The sequence below is a fragment of the Pyrus communis genome, chromosome 1 (assembly GCF_963583255.1).
Source record: "Pyrus communis chromosome 1, drPyrComm1.1, whole genome shotgun sequence".
NCBI lineage: Eukaryota > Viridiplantae > Streptophyta > Magnoliopsida > Rosales > Rosaceae > Pyrus > Pyrus communis.
This window is the reverse complement of record NC_084803.1, coordinates 37,465,062-37,481,476: the sequence shown is the minus strand read 5'-3', so window position 1 is coordinate 37,481,476 and position 16,415 is coordinate 37,465,062. Positions and strand designations below refer to the sequence as shown.

Sequence of the window (16,415 nt, the reverse complement as noted above, 5' to 3'; positions counted from 1 at the left end):
AGTGATCTAGACCACCACACATACTATAGGCACCAACTATCTCTACGGTAGTTGTTTGTTCGTTGTACATCAATGAGGTTTTAGTGAGCATAAACATAAAAAAATTTCACCTTAATTGGGATTTGAAAGTTAGGATATAATTTTGGCCACTAGGATTATCGTATGAAGGAGTAGTACTATAGTAGAAAAAGGCAGTAAAAATATTAGAAAAAGGCAGAAAAAGAACTATAGGATTTAAGTTTCGCAGACTTTCTCTAAAAATATAGAAAAGGGGAGTTTGTGCGCCAATATTCGCTATAAAAGGACCAAGCCATATCAGATGAGAAGTTATACAACTCAAGTCCAGCATAATTATTCTGATATGGCTGGCTGCTCTTTTAGGTACTTGAATATTTCTCTACCGTTACGGTCCGCTTACAGTTATTGCTTCAGTTAACATTGTAGCTAAAACATTTATTTCCCCAAAACAGGTGACCAGAAGCAGTTGAGGAATCTGCTGGACATTCTGTCCCAATTATTTCCAATGGTCCTTGGGCCTTGAATAATTTATGAAATAGACGCTCTGGCCCAAATGAAAATTCAATATGTGCTGGATTCTCCTGTCTCATTCGGAATTGAGCCTGATGAGTACGGTGCCTATGATTACTGAGAAAGTATTTTCCTGTCCACATTTGGTACTCTGATGCTGACATTGACACATCTCCAGCAACAATATTGTTCTGGCTAGAAGGAAATCTTTCCTGCTCGTACACAAGCTGGATTCCGAACTCCTTTATCCGAAAATCATGCATCTCCACCGAAACACGTATTTCGTCCCCATACTCCAATTCATTGTTTCCAAATCGAAAATGGCTTAGCCATAGCATATCTTCCTTCTCAGTTGGAAAACCTACTGTGACTGGAGAATAGGTCCACATAAGACCCTTGGTCTGATTACTGACCTTAATCAAATGCATAGCACTAACAAGATAGTCATCAATAACCAAGCCTGGTTCTCTTGCATATAAAACGCATGAATTCAAGCCTCGGATTTTGGGATTAGGATGTGAAGGTGCAATAACTGACAGCACAGATCTGTATCTTGTTGTGAAGCTAAATCCATCTGGAATCTTGCTTCCATGAAAGAAAATGCTATATATGCCACATTCATAGAGTACCTGTTTCATCAAGAATCTACAATTCAAATTTAACTATTCAAACAGTTTGGCCTAACTAGTTCATAGATATAATAATTAGAACAACCATACATGAGAGAGGAGACAGAGAAAGACCTGGACAGGAGCCTTCCTGGTTGTACTGGTCAAGTAGTTGATCATTTCGACATCAGTGCTTGCTATGGATTTCAAATTGAACAGGCCCATATATCTTGTCATTTCTATGTCAGCGCTTCTCAGCGGTTTTATATTCAACAAGCTTTCAACTTCAACTAAATGCTCACAACCCCAAAAAAGTGATTCCAATGATCTGAATAAGTTTGGTAAATTTGTTAATCTTTTCAATGATGTACAATATTTTGCTTCTAACTTCTTCAACCTTGGTGGGAGCTCTGGAAGAATTTCGAGGTTTGTGCAATTATCTAACAAAAGAGTCTCGAGCATAATAAGACCCTTCATTTTTTGTGGTAGGCACAAAATTGGGTTACCAATTAGATTCAAATGCTTCAAGGAAGATAGTGTACACAGATCATTGGGAACCTCTGACACGTTGCAGTAAGACAAACTTAAGCTTCCCAAAAAACGGGGTAAACTTGCCAGAGAGAAACTTGTTGATTGAAGAGTCTTTCCTGGCCATGCCCACATCCACCACCACCTGATTGGTGTCCATGATATAATTGATAACAGTCTAAGTTTATTCATATCCCTAGATGTAGAGTGTAAATGAATAACCGTGGCACTGTCATGAAGAACAAGCTTTGAGCAACCAGTAAGAATAAGTTCCTTGAGAGACCTCAACATGTGCATTCTTTTTGGAAGCTTCATAAGACTTTTGCAATCTTTTAGATTCAAAAAAATAAGTTTCCCCAAGTTTCCAACGGATTCATCAACATCAATCAAATTAATGCAATCCTTAAGAATTAGTTTCTCAAGGTTAGGGAGTCCGGACAAGTCAGATGTTGTCCTAAGGCCATGTGAATGACTGAGATTAAGAATTTTCAATCTTGTAAGAAACTGTGTCAAAGAGAAGTCATTAGTTGCTATGAATACACAGTTAAATTTTACTGAAAATTATTTTTGATTGTGTGTATTTTGAGAGACAGAGAGAGAGAGAGAGACAGAGAGAGATTAGAACATACCCTGGTTCCTTTCCAAACATGTTGCAGACTGCTCTTCCGTAAGTCAAGAACAACTAGATTTTCCAAACAAAAATTGGCTGGTATTGATTTTAAAGAGAATCCTCGCCAAGATAGCCATATTAAATTTTTTGGAAAATCTTCATAGCTTCCACTCAACTTTACATTATCAAGCAGAAGTAATTCAAGATTGAGCATCTCTGTAAATGCCTTTGTTTCGAAACCTACCTCATTTAATACCGGAGATGACTCTGTTGAGGGAAAGCTAAGCATGAGGCCCTTGATAGTTCTCGTACCCTGCTAACAAATAAGAGCATTGGATAAGTTACTAGTTACATGCAGAATACCATTGCAAATATATACAGATAAAGATCATGTTTCTTACCGTTAATTTTCTCAAAACATTAAATGCATCTTTATGCCAGAGTCTAGTGCGTCTTCCAGGGTCCTCAGGTGATTGTTCACGAATTATTGCCCTTCCCATGTCTTGAAGTAATTGATGCATCATTAACTTGTTGTGGACATTAATTTCCACAAGACATCTATCAACCAGATGTTGAAGTCCAACCTCTGTGGAAAAATCACATTCGTCAAGGATTGTAGTTGTAAAATCCTTGTCCTTTCCCACGAAGAAACAGGCTATATGCAGGAATAAACGTTTTTCATGATCTTGTAAAGAATCAAAGCTTATGCCAAGAATCTTTTGAATTTTCCCCTCAGAAATCACGTCTAAGTTGTGTAATGCATTTTTCCAAAAATCAATTGCTTTTCCATATAGAGAAGATCCCAGAACTTGAAGAGCTAATGGAACCCCTCCACAATGTTCTAGTATGGGTCTTGAAAGCTCCATGTAACCTTCTTGAGGATGGGGTTGTCCAAAGGCATGCCAACTGAAAAGCTTAAGTGATTCATACTCAAGTAATCCTTCAACCTTAAACCTTACAACTTCATGAGCCTTTAACAAATGTTCATGCCTAGTTGTTATTATAATTTTACTTCCAGGATGGAACCAGTCTTGCATTCCAAGAATTGCATTGAACTGTTCCGAGTTCTCCACATCATCAAGAACAATAAGAACTCTTTTGCAACATACAACCCGTTTGATCTTTGCTATACCTTCATCAAGGCTGTATATTTTTTCCATTTTCCTCTTTTGGATATCTGAAAGAAGGTTCCTTTGCAAGTGAACAAAACCATTGGCTTGTTTGGAAGTTTCCCTAATATCTGAAAGAAAGCTGCTAGCTTGAAATTTAGAGAAGTTCTGGTTATAAGCAATTTTAGCAATGGTGGTCTTGCCTATTCCACCCATTCCATGGATGACAGCTACTCCAACATCATTTGATCCATCTTCCAGCCACATGTTTAGGCTTTTCACATAGTAACCTCGTCCAATCACATAGGGATCAATTCTTAATCTCCTATTCGTCATGTAGTCCAGTTTATTTCCAACCACTTCAACAATATCTTGGAGAAATTGCGACTCGTACCTATGTGTTATTGATATCAAAATATATGAGGCACAATACGTTCTTTCTTTTCAGACCAAAAGAAAAAACACAAGAAAGTTATTTTTTTATTTTTTTTTATTTTTTCAGAAAAAAAAAAAGCTAAAATTTTCACAAGCTTGAGACTAGCATCTGATCTACTTGACTGAATATAGGAGAGAATGAAAAATTACCGGTCTCTTAAAACCATCCCTCCCAAGTCTGCAACATCTCTAAGAGCTCGCCTCCACTCTTCCACCTTGTCCATCTCGTCCTTGAATCGCTTTTCATGTCTAGTAAATGATTCTGCAAAACTGCCCGTCTGCTTCCTGACATCTGATGGTTCCACATCATAGAAAACTGGCACAACCATGTGTCCATCTGTTCTTTTACGTTCCATGATGATAGCAAGTTCATTCAGGCACCACCTGGAAGAGGCGTAGTCCTTGGAGAAAACAATGACTGAAACTCGTGACTCTTGTATTGCTGTCTGTAGCTCCTGTTCAATGTTTGCTCCTCTCGCAATTTCATCATCATCTCTAAAAGTGTGGATTCCTTCCAACTCCAAAGTCTTGTAGAGGTGATCTGTAAAGCCCTTGCGTGTATCTGTGCCTCTGAAACTCAAGAAAGCATCATATGTGCACCGGTAAGAGGACGAAGAAGCATTCTGTTGCTCGGTGCTCATTGCAGCTATTTAATAGAGTCTATCTGCAGGAGTGAATGCATGAAGAAGAGTTATTATCTACAAATTGGAAAGCAAATGGAGAATATATTTTCCAGGTACCAAACATATCTGATTTTACACTGAGATGCAAATGATATTACAGGTCTAATTTTGGAAATATGTAGGAAATGATAAACATAATAATAGTCTAATTTTGGTCTAACTTGGCTCTAGTATGCTTACTTGTATTAGGAATGAAGGTCTGATTCGAGATGTAATTTTTCAAATCCTCTCTAAGTTTTAGGGAGGAGCTCATTTAGGACTCTTAACCACCAAATAATTTAGGAGGTATTTTGATCTAGATGCTCGGTTTTTTAATTTCTTAGCCCAAATATCTAAGGTTTTTTTTTTTTTGAACAAACTATATCATCTACACTAGGGAGTGGAGGAGTGGGATAAGCCTCACAATGGGCTAGCAATAATGTGATTCAAATTCGAATTTGGCGAAAATCGAATTTAAGACATCCACGTACAAGTGAAAAGGAATACCACTAGACCGTAGTACTAGGTGACAAGATCTAAATTATTGTAATAGTTTTGAATCATCCCCTCCTTTTAATAGTAATAAATTAAAAAAAAAAATTCCGAAAGATAACATACTCCTAAAATCTTACAAAAAATATATTGTTAAAAAAAAAAAAAAAAAATCAAACGTGATATTTTAAACATACCAACGTACTTTAAAATTTTAAATGAAACTACACATATTTACTAAATGTAACGTTCCAATAATTTGGTATGTTATTGGTATGTTATGTAATCCAAATTTGTGTACAAATTAGTATTTTGGTATGTTATGTAATTTTTATTTAGATATATACCACACTATTGGTACGTTTATATTATTCTAATTTTAGTATGTAAAAAGCTAATAGATGTGTTATGTGTAATTTTGATGGCAGTTTCCGGAATCTGGATGGATAAAGTGTAATTTTGATGCAGCATAGGATGAGAAGGGATCGGTTGGAGGCTTTGGGATTGTGGTAAGGAACTAGGAGGGAGGTTTCATGGCAGCAAAGGCAATCAGGAAGGAAGGGGTGAGATCGATGCTGCATGCAGAGGCTGCTGCTGTACGTGCAACAGTGTTGTTCTTACGGCAATGGGGAACGAAACAGGTCCAGGTGGAAGGGGATGCGCTGCTGGTGACTTCTGCAATTCAGAATACAGGTGCAACACTTAGTGGTCAGTACAGGCATCTGTTTGAGGATACAAGCCAGCTTCTTCAAGAATTCAAGCAATGGAAGGTTACATTTGGTCGAAGAGAGACAAATAAGGTGACTCATCGCCTTGCGAGGTTTAGTCTAACTATTGATCATCCAATTTCTTGGTTCGAAGAGCCTTCTGATATAATTTTTTATTTATTATTAGAGGATAGTACTAGTAGTTAATTTTGGTACGGTACAATCTTTTTCCCTTCGAGTTAAAAACCTTGACAAAGTTTTTATTGAGGTCCACTATAAACACCCTATCCTCGATTTGTACATATTTCAATCTTCAATGAATATCGTACTTTTTCTAAAAATAAAAGACTTTAGATCTTAGTTTTAATCGGAATATATTAAAAAGAAAATTAAAGATAAGAAACCAAGAGGATATCCACCATGAAGATTTCAATTCAAAACGAATAACACAAGCAGTTGACCAAAAGGGGAAAAAAGAAAAGAAAAAAAGAAGGTTATACAAGCAGATCTATGTTTTCACAACAGGACAGCTCGAAGGTACCTTGCACACACCAGAGTTGTGTATTGTAAGACGTCGAAAGCCGTGAGTTTTCTTCCTGCCGGCAAGCTGGTTGAGGGAAGTCCCAACTAATTTCTTCAAAAAGACACTGTGAAATGGACGATTTCACAAATCGAATTTTGCTAACTCGCAACCTCAAGTTGATAATTATAGTTCCTCTCCACCATGCTCAAATTTCTAAGGATCTGAATGCGCGTCAGTCTTAAGAGTTGATGAAGAAGAGGAGGTAGGAGATGATCATGCTACCAGAGAAGCTGTAGAAGAAGGACGAGAGCTTTCTGTTTTCTCTTTTCTCTTTTCCCTTTTTTGGGTAAATGAGGGTGGGTACGCCCAAACAAACCAATAAAATTCAGCCGACAATAATACATAGCTTTTTCAAAAATATGTAAATTCGTGTTTTACTCGACAATCATTTTTTTTTTTTTAATACTCATAGCCTCATAGGTCATACACGAAAATTCAGTAATCAATTTTTTTTTTATACTTATTAGGTCACACATGAAAATTCAGTAATCATTTTTCTATACTCATAGGTCATACACGAAGATTCAGTAATCATTTTTCTATACTCATAGGTCACACATTAAGATTCAATAATCATTTGTTTTTTTTTATATACTCATAGGTCATACTCACAAAACTGTGACTATAATGCAGTCTAATGATTCAATTATAAATTTCTCTAGCTTTATAGTCTAATAATATTTTTCTATACTTATAAGTAGCAGGATTTAAATTCAATTCTAGTTTGATGCCAAATTATGGTGTGTGACTTAGCCCAGATCCCATGCCTGCAATATCATTGTATAAAAAAAATAATTAAAAAAGAAGACAATTCAATTACTAAATTTTAAGGGGAAGAGGATCTGGTCTGGATCTCTCCCATCACAGGCCTAGGATTAAGTAATACGGGTCGTTAAAATTTAATCCAACAGCTACAAACAGGGGGTCTTCTAAAAATTATAATAAATATAGCCGTTGGATCAAATTTCAATGGTCCAAATCACTTGATCCTGGACCTTTGATGGGAGAGATCTGACCAAATCCTCTTCCATTGTAAAAGACTTGTAAAGAGTTCAGCAGTATCCTTGCTCTGCCTAACAGTATGTCTCTATGGCATTTCTTCCTTAGAGAGACAATTCAATTATCGATTTTCAAGGGACATGTAACTCAAAGTTGGTAAAAGCATGTCGATTCCCCTATCCCGACATCAATTGTTTAAAATTGAAATGATTCAATTTAGATTTGAATACAGGCAAATTAATCTGCATGAAACAAAATAAAACTGGAAAATCCTCTTCAATAATAAGAATTACAAAACTGACATTTTGGGGGCAACAGTTACTGTGATAGCTTGTCCTGAAATTTATTTCGATAGCGTGAGATGATGATTTTGCCCTTGAACGTTGTGTGGTTGTGTGTGTAAATGGGCTAAGCTTTTGGACCAATCTATTTTTCTTCCTAACTTTTTGGACTTAATTGGAAGTAAGATTTTGTTGATTTTGTTTGGTTGCCAACTGGACCACACTCACACACACACACCCTTAACCCATGTAACTTCTCTTTCCTCCCTTTCAAATTTTCTGCAAATTCCATACAGTTGTACGAACAAACCTTGAACCAATCATTTCATGCATGGATCGAAGCTTTGAAGGTTGGTTTTGGACTCCTAGCAAGCCCAGGAACTCATCCATACCCTTGGTTGGACGTGAAGCCTTCAAAAACCCGAGAACCAAGAATTCCCGATTTGGTGCACTGTTCATGCAAACGTGATCATGAAGTTTTTCAGAGAGTTTTAAGGTTCCAGGAAGCTTTAGGACATCTTCATGAAGCTCAAAGAAGAATTTTGAAGTGTTTTGGACGTCGAGAAGCTCGAGTTCGTCGAGTTGCACAGTTTGCCGGAGCATTCGAGGTTTTCCCGGTGAGATTCTGTTTGTTTTCAGGCTCCAAAGTGGTAAGATCATGTTCTCCTAGTTGAGAGCTTCATTTTGGTGAAAAGTTCATGAATTTTGGTGTTGAAATGAGTGAGTTATCAAGCTTTGAAGTTTTTCAAGTTTCCAATGACACAGACGGCGGCCAACGGCGAAGTCCGGCGATCCACCAGAGAAGAAATGAGAATATTTCGCCAATTTTAACGGAATATTCCTAACGGCGATTAATGGCGTCAGGTATATTTAACGGAATATTCCTAACGGCAGTTAAGTTTCCGTTAGAGTTGGCCGCGCGTGGGGGCGTGTCTGGCCGTGCCCTTACTGGCGCGTGGGTGATCCAAAAATTATTTTAAAATATGGCGATGTTTGTGGTGTTAAGTAGATCATGTTGGTATATTCAAACACCCCATTTGAGCAATGTATGAGAAGTTATTAGCTAGTCTTGTTTATGTGCTTTAAATTAACGTTTATATAGTTGTTTCGCATATAGGTGAGACCTATCCTCAGGACGAGCGCAGTCAATTGAGGCTTGGGGGCTATAACCCTTCCACATACCAGTGAATGGGCTTTTGGTTTTCTGTATATACCTATATACTTGAGATTTTTCCCAGAAAATCGATTTAAATGAAATTATGTTACAAATGCCATGCCTATTGATTTATGCTTAGACTATGAATTTGTATGATATGTGCATATTGTGTTTTGACATGGTGGACGCTCAGGTAAGTACCAGGTGAGTTGTAGATTGTTTATGTGAATTGATGATTATGTGAGATGTGTTGAGAGCTTATAAACCTACACCCCAGCGTTAGTGCTCCCACCCGTGGTTAGGGCACAGTCTTTCACGTGATGTTCACCTCCTGCACCATACACTCATCTTGGATCCAAGTTAGGTGCACAGTCGTGCCGTACAAACCATTATAGGTGGTTCCGACTCGTAGGTGACCCGCGATTATTCGCACAGTCTTCACGTGATTGTAGCACTTAAGCGTATTTATTTACACCCAGTCCTGTCGTACAGACCACTTTAGGTGGTTCCGACTCATGTGCAGGTATATTTGTTGAGATGTGGATTTGAGCCGTACATGTCATGTTAGGTGACTCCGTCTAGATGGATGAGCTCTAGATTCAGCCGTACAGGTCACATTAGGTGACTCCGGCTGACATATCATTTGCATTGATTTATATCACCTGGCTTACATATTTTTATGCTGAGATATTCGACATGGCATATTTGTGAATTTTGTTATTCTGAGCATGGTTGTGGTATAGATATGTATTCTATTTTCTGGGAAATTATACAGGTTTTAAGGCGAAGGATTACTATCTTTGGTAATTGAAATGGTTTTGAAAAGCTTTGTTTTTGCCCACTCACACTTTCTGTTTTGCGCCCCTCCAGGTTCTAGTTAGGAGTGCTTTTGGTGGCTTGCGAGGAATCCACGGCAGCTCTGATAAATTATCACCATTGTAGGATTACCTTTGGTGTTGTATAATTAGTATTTGTCCTGCTGGACTGCACTTAGGCAACTTATGCTCTGGTTGTAAATTCACACTTATTTCATCTTGCACCTTATCTTATCTAGTGCTCTATTTAGTTTGGTTTTTATTTATTCGCATTTCTTATATTATTATTGCTTCAGCATTGTGCACATGGCTATGTCACCCTCACATGATGGCTAGCACACCTTGATTTCGGTCGGGGTGTGTCAGTTTGGTATCAGAGCCTAGGTTTGGCAGTCCTGCATATTTTGTGAATATTCTAATTATTTTGGTGTCTTCTATCAGAACTATGCTGCCTCGTAGAGAGCCACATCGTTTAGCTGAACCTAATTTCCCTGACATAGCTTAGTTGGGGGAAGTTATAGCTCATGCGATTCAGTCTTCGCTTCGCCTTCTTCAGAGGACTCCCCTGGAGACTATGTATAACTTAAAGTTGGATAAGTTTGAGGTTCATGAAGGACATAAAGAGGCAGAACGGTGGCTCGAGCATCTTGAAAAGACTTTCCGAGTGATGCAAAGTCAAGGGAATCTTCCTTTTGAAAGGTGGGTCGAGATGACTACATGGTTCTTAGGTCAAAAACCAGCATCCTAGTGGGAACATGAGGTTTATCAGTTGACCCCAGAGGAAATTGCTGACTGGGAAATGTTTAAACGGTTGTTTCAGAAAAGGTTTATTCCTCTTAAGTATATTGATCGCAAGAAGCAAGAATGTACTCAATTGAGATAGGGGAAGATGACGGCGAATGAGTATTATAGGAGATTCACTGACTTGTCTCGTTATCATCCGGATATTGCTGCTAATCTGGTTGAAATGCTCCGTCGTTTCAGATTGGGTACTAAGAAGAAGTGGCGCTTTATGGCGACCACTACTCCTTGTGCTTCTTACCAAGAGTTCTATGAGATTTTGTTGAGGATTGAGGATTCAGAGAATATGCCTAGTGAGAGTGAGGAAGAAGAAAAGGATGGTAATCAGAAGAAAGATGATAAAGCTAAAGGTAAATCATCTTAAGAACCTCCCAAGACTCAGAGCTTTAAGCGAAGTGGAGCTAGTTCCAGTTCTTCCAGCGGGGGTTTTAGTGCCACTAGTCAGGGAAGAGGTGGTAGATTTTCTGGGGATCCTAGATTCCAGAGACAAGGGGATACTAGTAGAGGAAGGGCTCCGCTGTGTCGCAGATGTAACAATAAGCATTTTGAAGAGTGTAGGCGGGGCAGCAGTGGATGTTTTACTTGGGGGCAGATAGGACATAGAGCTATAAATTATCCTCAGAACCAGCAGAGGCCCCGGTAGCCTTCCTTGCCACCACTAACGCTGATCCAGCAAGTTCCAGGGTTTGGTAGTTATGGTCAGATGGGTCGTGATGGTGCTTACCATTATCAAGGTGACGTCGTTCCTTATGTTTTAAGGCAGTATCAGTATTCCCATGATCCTTATTATCAGAGTGGGTATCCTTAGTATTCTGGAGGTTATACTCCGTATCTTCTCATTCCAGCTGGTGGATCTCAGTGGTACCAGGGAAGACAGCCCTAGCAAGAAGAGATTGCTTCCAGTAGTGCAGGATCTTCGAGGCAATCTGGTCAGCCAAGTCAAGGCCGTGGTGTGCAAGGGAGAAATAATCAAGCTAGTAGAGGTCGTGGGGGATGACAACAAGCACATGGACGTGTTAACAATATATCTTTATAAGATGCTCATAATCATCCGGACTTGATCATGGGTACGTTAAACATTCTTGGTCACTTTACTAGAGTTTTAATTGATTGTGGTGCCATGCATTCTGTCATTTCTCATACATTTGCTCAAGTGACGCAACCTCATCCTACACCTCTAGGGTATCATTTAGAGTTTGTTATGCCTAGAGGGGAGATATGTTATTTTGATTGTGTATATCCAGGATGTCCAGTGATGGTGGAGGATATAGTTATGCCAGCTAACCTTATCCCGTTAGATATTGTTGATTTTGATGTGATTTTGGGCACATATTGGTTGCATTATAATCATGCCAATATAGATTGTTACGGAAAAATAGTTACTTTCTATCATCCTAGATTACTTGTGGTTGCTTTTGTGGGTGAGTAGAGTGGGGTGAGGTATGACGTTATTTATATTATGAGAGCAAAAAGGTTATTATCAAAAGGTTGCCAAGGATATTTAGCTCATGTAGTGTTGAATGATGTTGCTTCTAGTAGTGTGGAGGATGTAAAAGTAGTCAGGCATTTTCCTAATGTATTCCCTGATGATTTACCTGGATTGTCGCCAGACCGAGATGTGAAGTTCACTATTGATTTGCTTCCAGGTACAGATCATATATCTTTGACTCCTTATCGAATGGTTCATGCTAAATTGAGGGAATTGAAAATTCAGTTGTAGGAATTAGTTGATAAAGGTTTTATTCGGCCTAGTACTTCACCCTGAGGGGCTCCAGTGTTATTTATGAGGAAGAAAGATGGGACTTTGAGGCTATGCATTAATTATAGGCAATTGAATCGGCTAACAATTAAAAACCGTTATCCATTGCCGTATATAGATGATTTATTTGATTAGCTTCGAGGCGCCTGCATATTTTCTAAGATTGATTTGAGGTCTGGTTACTATCAATTGAAGATTAAAAGTGAGGATGTTACTAAGACAGCTTTTAGGAGTTGATATGGTCATTATGAGTTTCTTGTGATGCCATTCGGATTAACTAATGCACCTGCAGCTTTTATGGATTTGATGAATCGAGTATTCCAGCCATATTTAGACAGGTTTATTATTGTCTTTATTGACGATATTCTAGTATACTCTAAGTCTAAATCAGAGCATGTTCGACATCTTACTTTGGTGTTGAAGAGATTGAGGGAACACCAATTGTATGCTAAGTTTAGCAAATGCCAAGTTTGGTTAGATCAAGTGGCATTTTTGGGACATGTTATATCTGCCCAAGGTATTCTGGTGGATCCTCAAAAAGTAGCAGCCGTTGAGAATTGGGAGCAGCCACGAACCGTCATGGAGGTACGAAGTTTCCTTGGTCTAGCAAGTTATTATCGACGGTTTGTTAAAGATTTTTCAGTTATTGCTTTACCACTGACGAGGTTGACAAGGAAAGATGTTAAATTTGAGTGGGATGATAATTGTGAGTGGAGCTTCCAGCAGTTGAAGTATTGTCTCACTCATACACTTGTTTCGGCATTCCCAAATGATAGTGGTAATTTAGAGATCTATAGTGACGCTTCTTTGAATGGTTTGGGATGTGTGTTGATGCAACATGGTGGGGTGATTGGTTATGCTTCACGACAATTAAAACCTCATGAGATGAATTACCTTACTTATGATTTGGAATTAGTAGCCATTATCTTTGCTTTGAAGATTTGGAGACATTATCTTTGTGGTGAAAAATGTAAGATTTATACAAATCATAAAAGTCTTCAATATCTTTTTACATAGAAGGATCTTAATCTTTGGCATTGGAGGTGGATTGAGTTGCTAAGTGATTATGATTGCATGATTGAGTATCACCCTGGTCGTGCAAATGTGGTGGCTGATGCACTTAGAAGGAAGACCCCAGTTAGACTTAATGCTTTATACGCTAGTCGTATCCCTCTTCTTGCAGAATTGAGGTCCATTGGAGTAAGGTTAGGGGTGGAAGATTGAGAAGAAGCTTTACTTACTAATTTCCAAGTTAGACCAATTTTAATTGATCGTGTGCTCGAGGCTCAGATGAATGATGAAGAAATCCAAGAGTTAATTGAAGCAAGAAGTCAGAGGAAAAAGAAAGATCTCATAATTCGAGAGACTGATGTTATGCTTATGCAGGAGAACATAATGTAAGTGTCGAATAATGCAGAATTAAAGAAAGAAATCTTGGATGAAGCGCACTGTTCGGCATATGCGATGCATCTTGGAGGTACTAAAATGTATCATACCATTCGACCATTTTATTATTGGCCGGGTATGAAAAGAGAAATTGCTGAGTATGTGAGTAGGTGTGCCATTTGTCAGTAGGTTAAAGCTGAAAGGAAGAAGCCTTTTAGGTTGATGCAGCCGCTTCCTGTTCCACAGTGGAAATGAGAAAATATTACTATGGATTTTGTGTACAAACTTCCTCGTACACATAATGGTTATGACAGCATTTGGGTGATAGTTAATCGGCTTACTAAGTCAGCACATTTTATTCCAGTAAGGGAGAAGTATTTTTTAAGCCCGATTAGCTGAATTATTTATATTGAAGATTGTGAAGTATCATGGAGTTCTAGTTAGTATTGTCTTGGATTGTGACCCTAGATTTACTTCTAAGTTTTGGGTAGCATTCCAGGAAGCTCTTGGTTCGAGATTACTTTATAGTACAGCATATCATCCTTAGACAGATGGATAATCAGAGAGGACTATTCAGACATTAGAGGATATGCTGAGATCTTCAGTTTTACAGTTTGGTGATGCTTGGCATAAGCGGTTAGATTTGATGGAATTTGCCTATAACAATAGTTTTCATTCAAGTATTGGTATGACACCATTTGAGGCACTTTATGGCAGGTATTGTCGTACACCTTTATGTTGGTCTGAAGTTCGCAAAAGGGTTTTGGAGGCCCCTGAGATAGTGGAGGAGACTACTCAGAATATTCAGGTGATTAAGTCTAACCTGAAAGTGACCCAGGATTGACAGAAGAGCTTAGCAGATAAACATGCCACTGACAGGGTGTATAAAGTGGGTGATTGGGTATTTTTAAAGCTTTCATCGTGGAGAGGTGTGGTACAATTCGGTAAGAAAGGTAAGCTAAGTTTTAGGTACATTGGACCATATATGATCACCGAGAGAATTGGTAAAGTTGCTTACAGGCTTGGGTTGCCTCCAAAGTTGTCTAAAGTGCAAGATATGTTCCATGTTTCCATGCTTCGTCATTATGTTTCAGATCTGTCGCATGTGATAGCTCCTTAACCTTTGGAAATTAATCAAGATTTTTCTTATGATGAGGAGCCAGTGACTATTCTGGATTGGAAAGATAAGGTTTTGAGAAATAAGAAATCACTCGGTGGAAAAGGCTACTTGGGAGACAGATGAGCGTATGAAAAAGATGTATCCACACTTGTTTTATGATTACTAGTGGTTTGTATTTGTTGTGTGAATTTCGGGGACGAAATTTTCTTAAGAGGGTAAGTTGTGACAACTAGTCCAGAAATTTATTTCGATAGCGTGAGATGACGATTTTGCCCTTGAACGTTGTGTGGTTGTGTGTGTAAATGGGCTAAGCTTTTGGACCAATCTATTTTTCTTCCTAACTTTTTGGACTTAATTGGAAGTACGATTCTGTTGATTTTGTTTGGTTGCCAACTGGACCACACTCACACACATACACCCTCAACCCGTGTACCTTCTCTCTCATCCCTTTCGAATTTTCTGCAAATTCCGTACAGTTGTAAGGACAAACCTTGGACCAATCATTTCATGCACGGATCGAAGCTTTGAAGGTTGATTTTGGACCCCTAGCAAGCCCAGGAACTCATCCATACCCCTAGTTGGACATAAAGCCTTAAAAAACCCGACAACCAAGAATTCCCGATTTGGTGCACTGTTCATGCAAACATGATCGTGAATTTTTTCAGGGAGTTTTAAGGTTCTAGGAAGCTTTAGGACATCTTCACGAAGCTCAAAGAAGAATTTTGAAGTGTTTTGGACGCCGGGAAGGTCGAGTTCATCGAGTTGCAGAGGTTGCCGAAGTGTTCAAGGTTTTCCCGGCAAGATTCTATTTGTTTTTAGGCTCCAAAGTGGTAAGATCATGTTCTCCTAGTTGAGAGCTTCATTTTGGTGAAAAGTTCATGAATTTTGGTGTTGCAATGAGTGAGTTATCAAGCTTTGAAGTTTTTCCAGTTTCCGGTGACACAGACGGCGGCCAGCGACAGAGTCCAGCGATCCACCAGAGAAGAAATAAGAATATTCCCTCAACTTTAACGGAATATTCCTAACGGCGATTAACGGCGTCAGGTATGTTTAATGGAATATTCCTAACGATAGTTAAGTTTCTGTCAGGGTTGGCCGCGCGTAGGGGCGCGTCTAGCCGTGCCCTTACCGGTGCGTGGGTGGTCTAAAAATTATTTTAAAAATATGGGGATGTTTGTGGTGTTGAGTAGATCACGTTGATATATTCAAACACCTCATTTGAGTAATGTATGAGAAGTTATTAGCTAGTTTCGTTTATGTGCTTTAAATTAACGTTTACATAGTTATTTCGCATATAGGTGAAACCTATCCTCAGGATGAGCGCAGTCAATCGAGGTTTGGGGGCTACGACCCTTCCACATACTAGTGAGTGGGCTTTTGGTTTTCTGTATATACCTATATACTTGAGATTTTTCCCAGAAAATTGATTTAAATGAAATTATGTTTGAAATGCCATGTCTATTGATTTATGTTTAGACTATGAATTTTTATGATATGTGCATCTTGTGTTTTGACGTGGTGGACACTTAGGCAAGTACCAGGTGAGTTGTAGATTGTTTATGTGAATTGATGATTATGTGAAATGTGTTGAGAGCTCATAAACCTGCACCTCGGTGTTAGTGCTTCCGCCTGTGGTTAGGGCACAGTCCTTCACGTGATGTTCAACTCCCTCACCATATGCTCATCTTGGATCCAAGTTAGGTGCACAGTCCTATCATACAGACCACTATAGGTGGTTTCGACTCATAGGTGACCTACGATTATTCACACAGTCTTCACGTGATCGTAGCACTTGAGCGTATTTATTTACACCCAGTCATGTCGTACAGACCACTT

At 38.7% G+C, this 16,415-nt stretch overlaps 2 protein-coding genes across 2 annotated transcripts; one reads left to right on the top strand and one right to left on the bottom strand.

The window, feature by feature from the left end:
• Positions 1 to 232: 232 nt before the first annotated feature.
• On the bottom strand, positions 233 to 6,537 carry LOC137749482 (disease resistance protein RPV1-like). Its single transcript, XM_068489582.1, has 6 exons — positions 6,221 to 6,537; positions 3,969 to 4,482; positions 2,676 to 3,777; positions 2,294 to 2,587; positions 1,272 to 2,168; positions 233 to 1,157 (listed from the first exon to the last, which is right to left on the bottom strand). The coding sequence occupies exons 2-6, from the start codon at positions 4,457 to 4,459 to the stop codon at positions 429 to 431; spliced, it is 3,513 nt and encodes a 1,170-aa protein (XP_068345683.1). The 5' UTR covers positions 4,460 to 4,482; positions 6,221 to 6,537; the 3' UTR covers positions 233 to 428.
• A 3,865-nt stretch (positions 6,538 to 10,402) lies between these two features.
• Positions 10,403 to 13,297, top strand: LOC137727032 (uncharacterized). Its single transcript, XM_068465979.1, has 6 exons — positions 10,403 to 10,664; positions 10,756 to 10,844; positions 11,160 to 11,243; positions 11,744 to 11,960; positions 12,444 to 12,658; positions 13,091 to 13,297. The coding sequence occupies exons 1-6, from the start codon at positions 10,403 to 10,405 to the stop codon at positions 13,295 to 13,297; spliced, it is 1,074 nt and encodes a 357-aa protein (XP_068322080.1).
• The last annotated feature ends 3,118 nt before the right edge of the window (positions 13,298 to 16,415 follow it).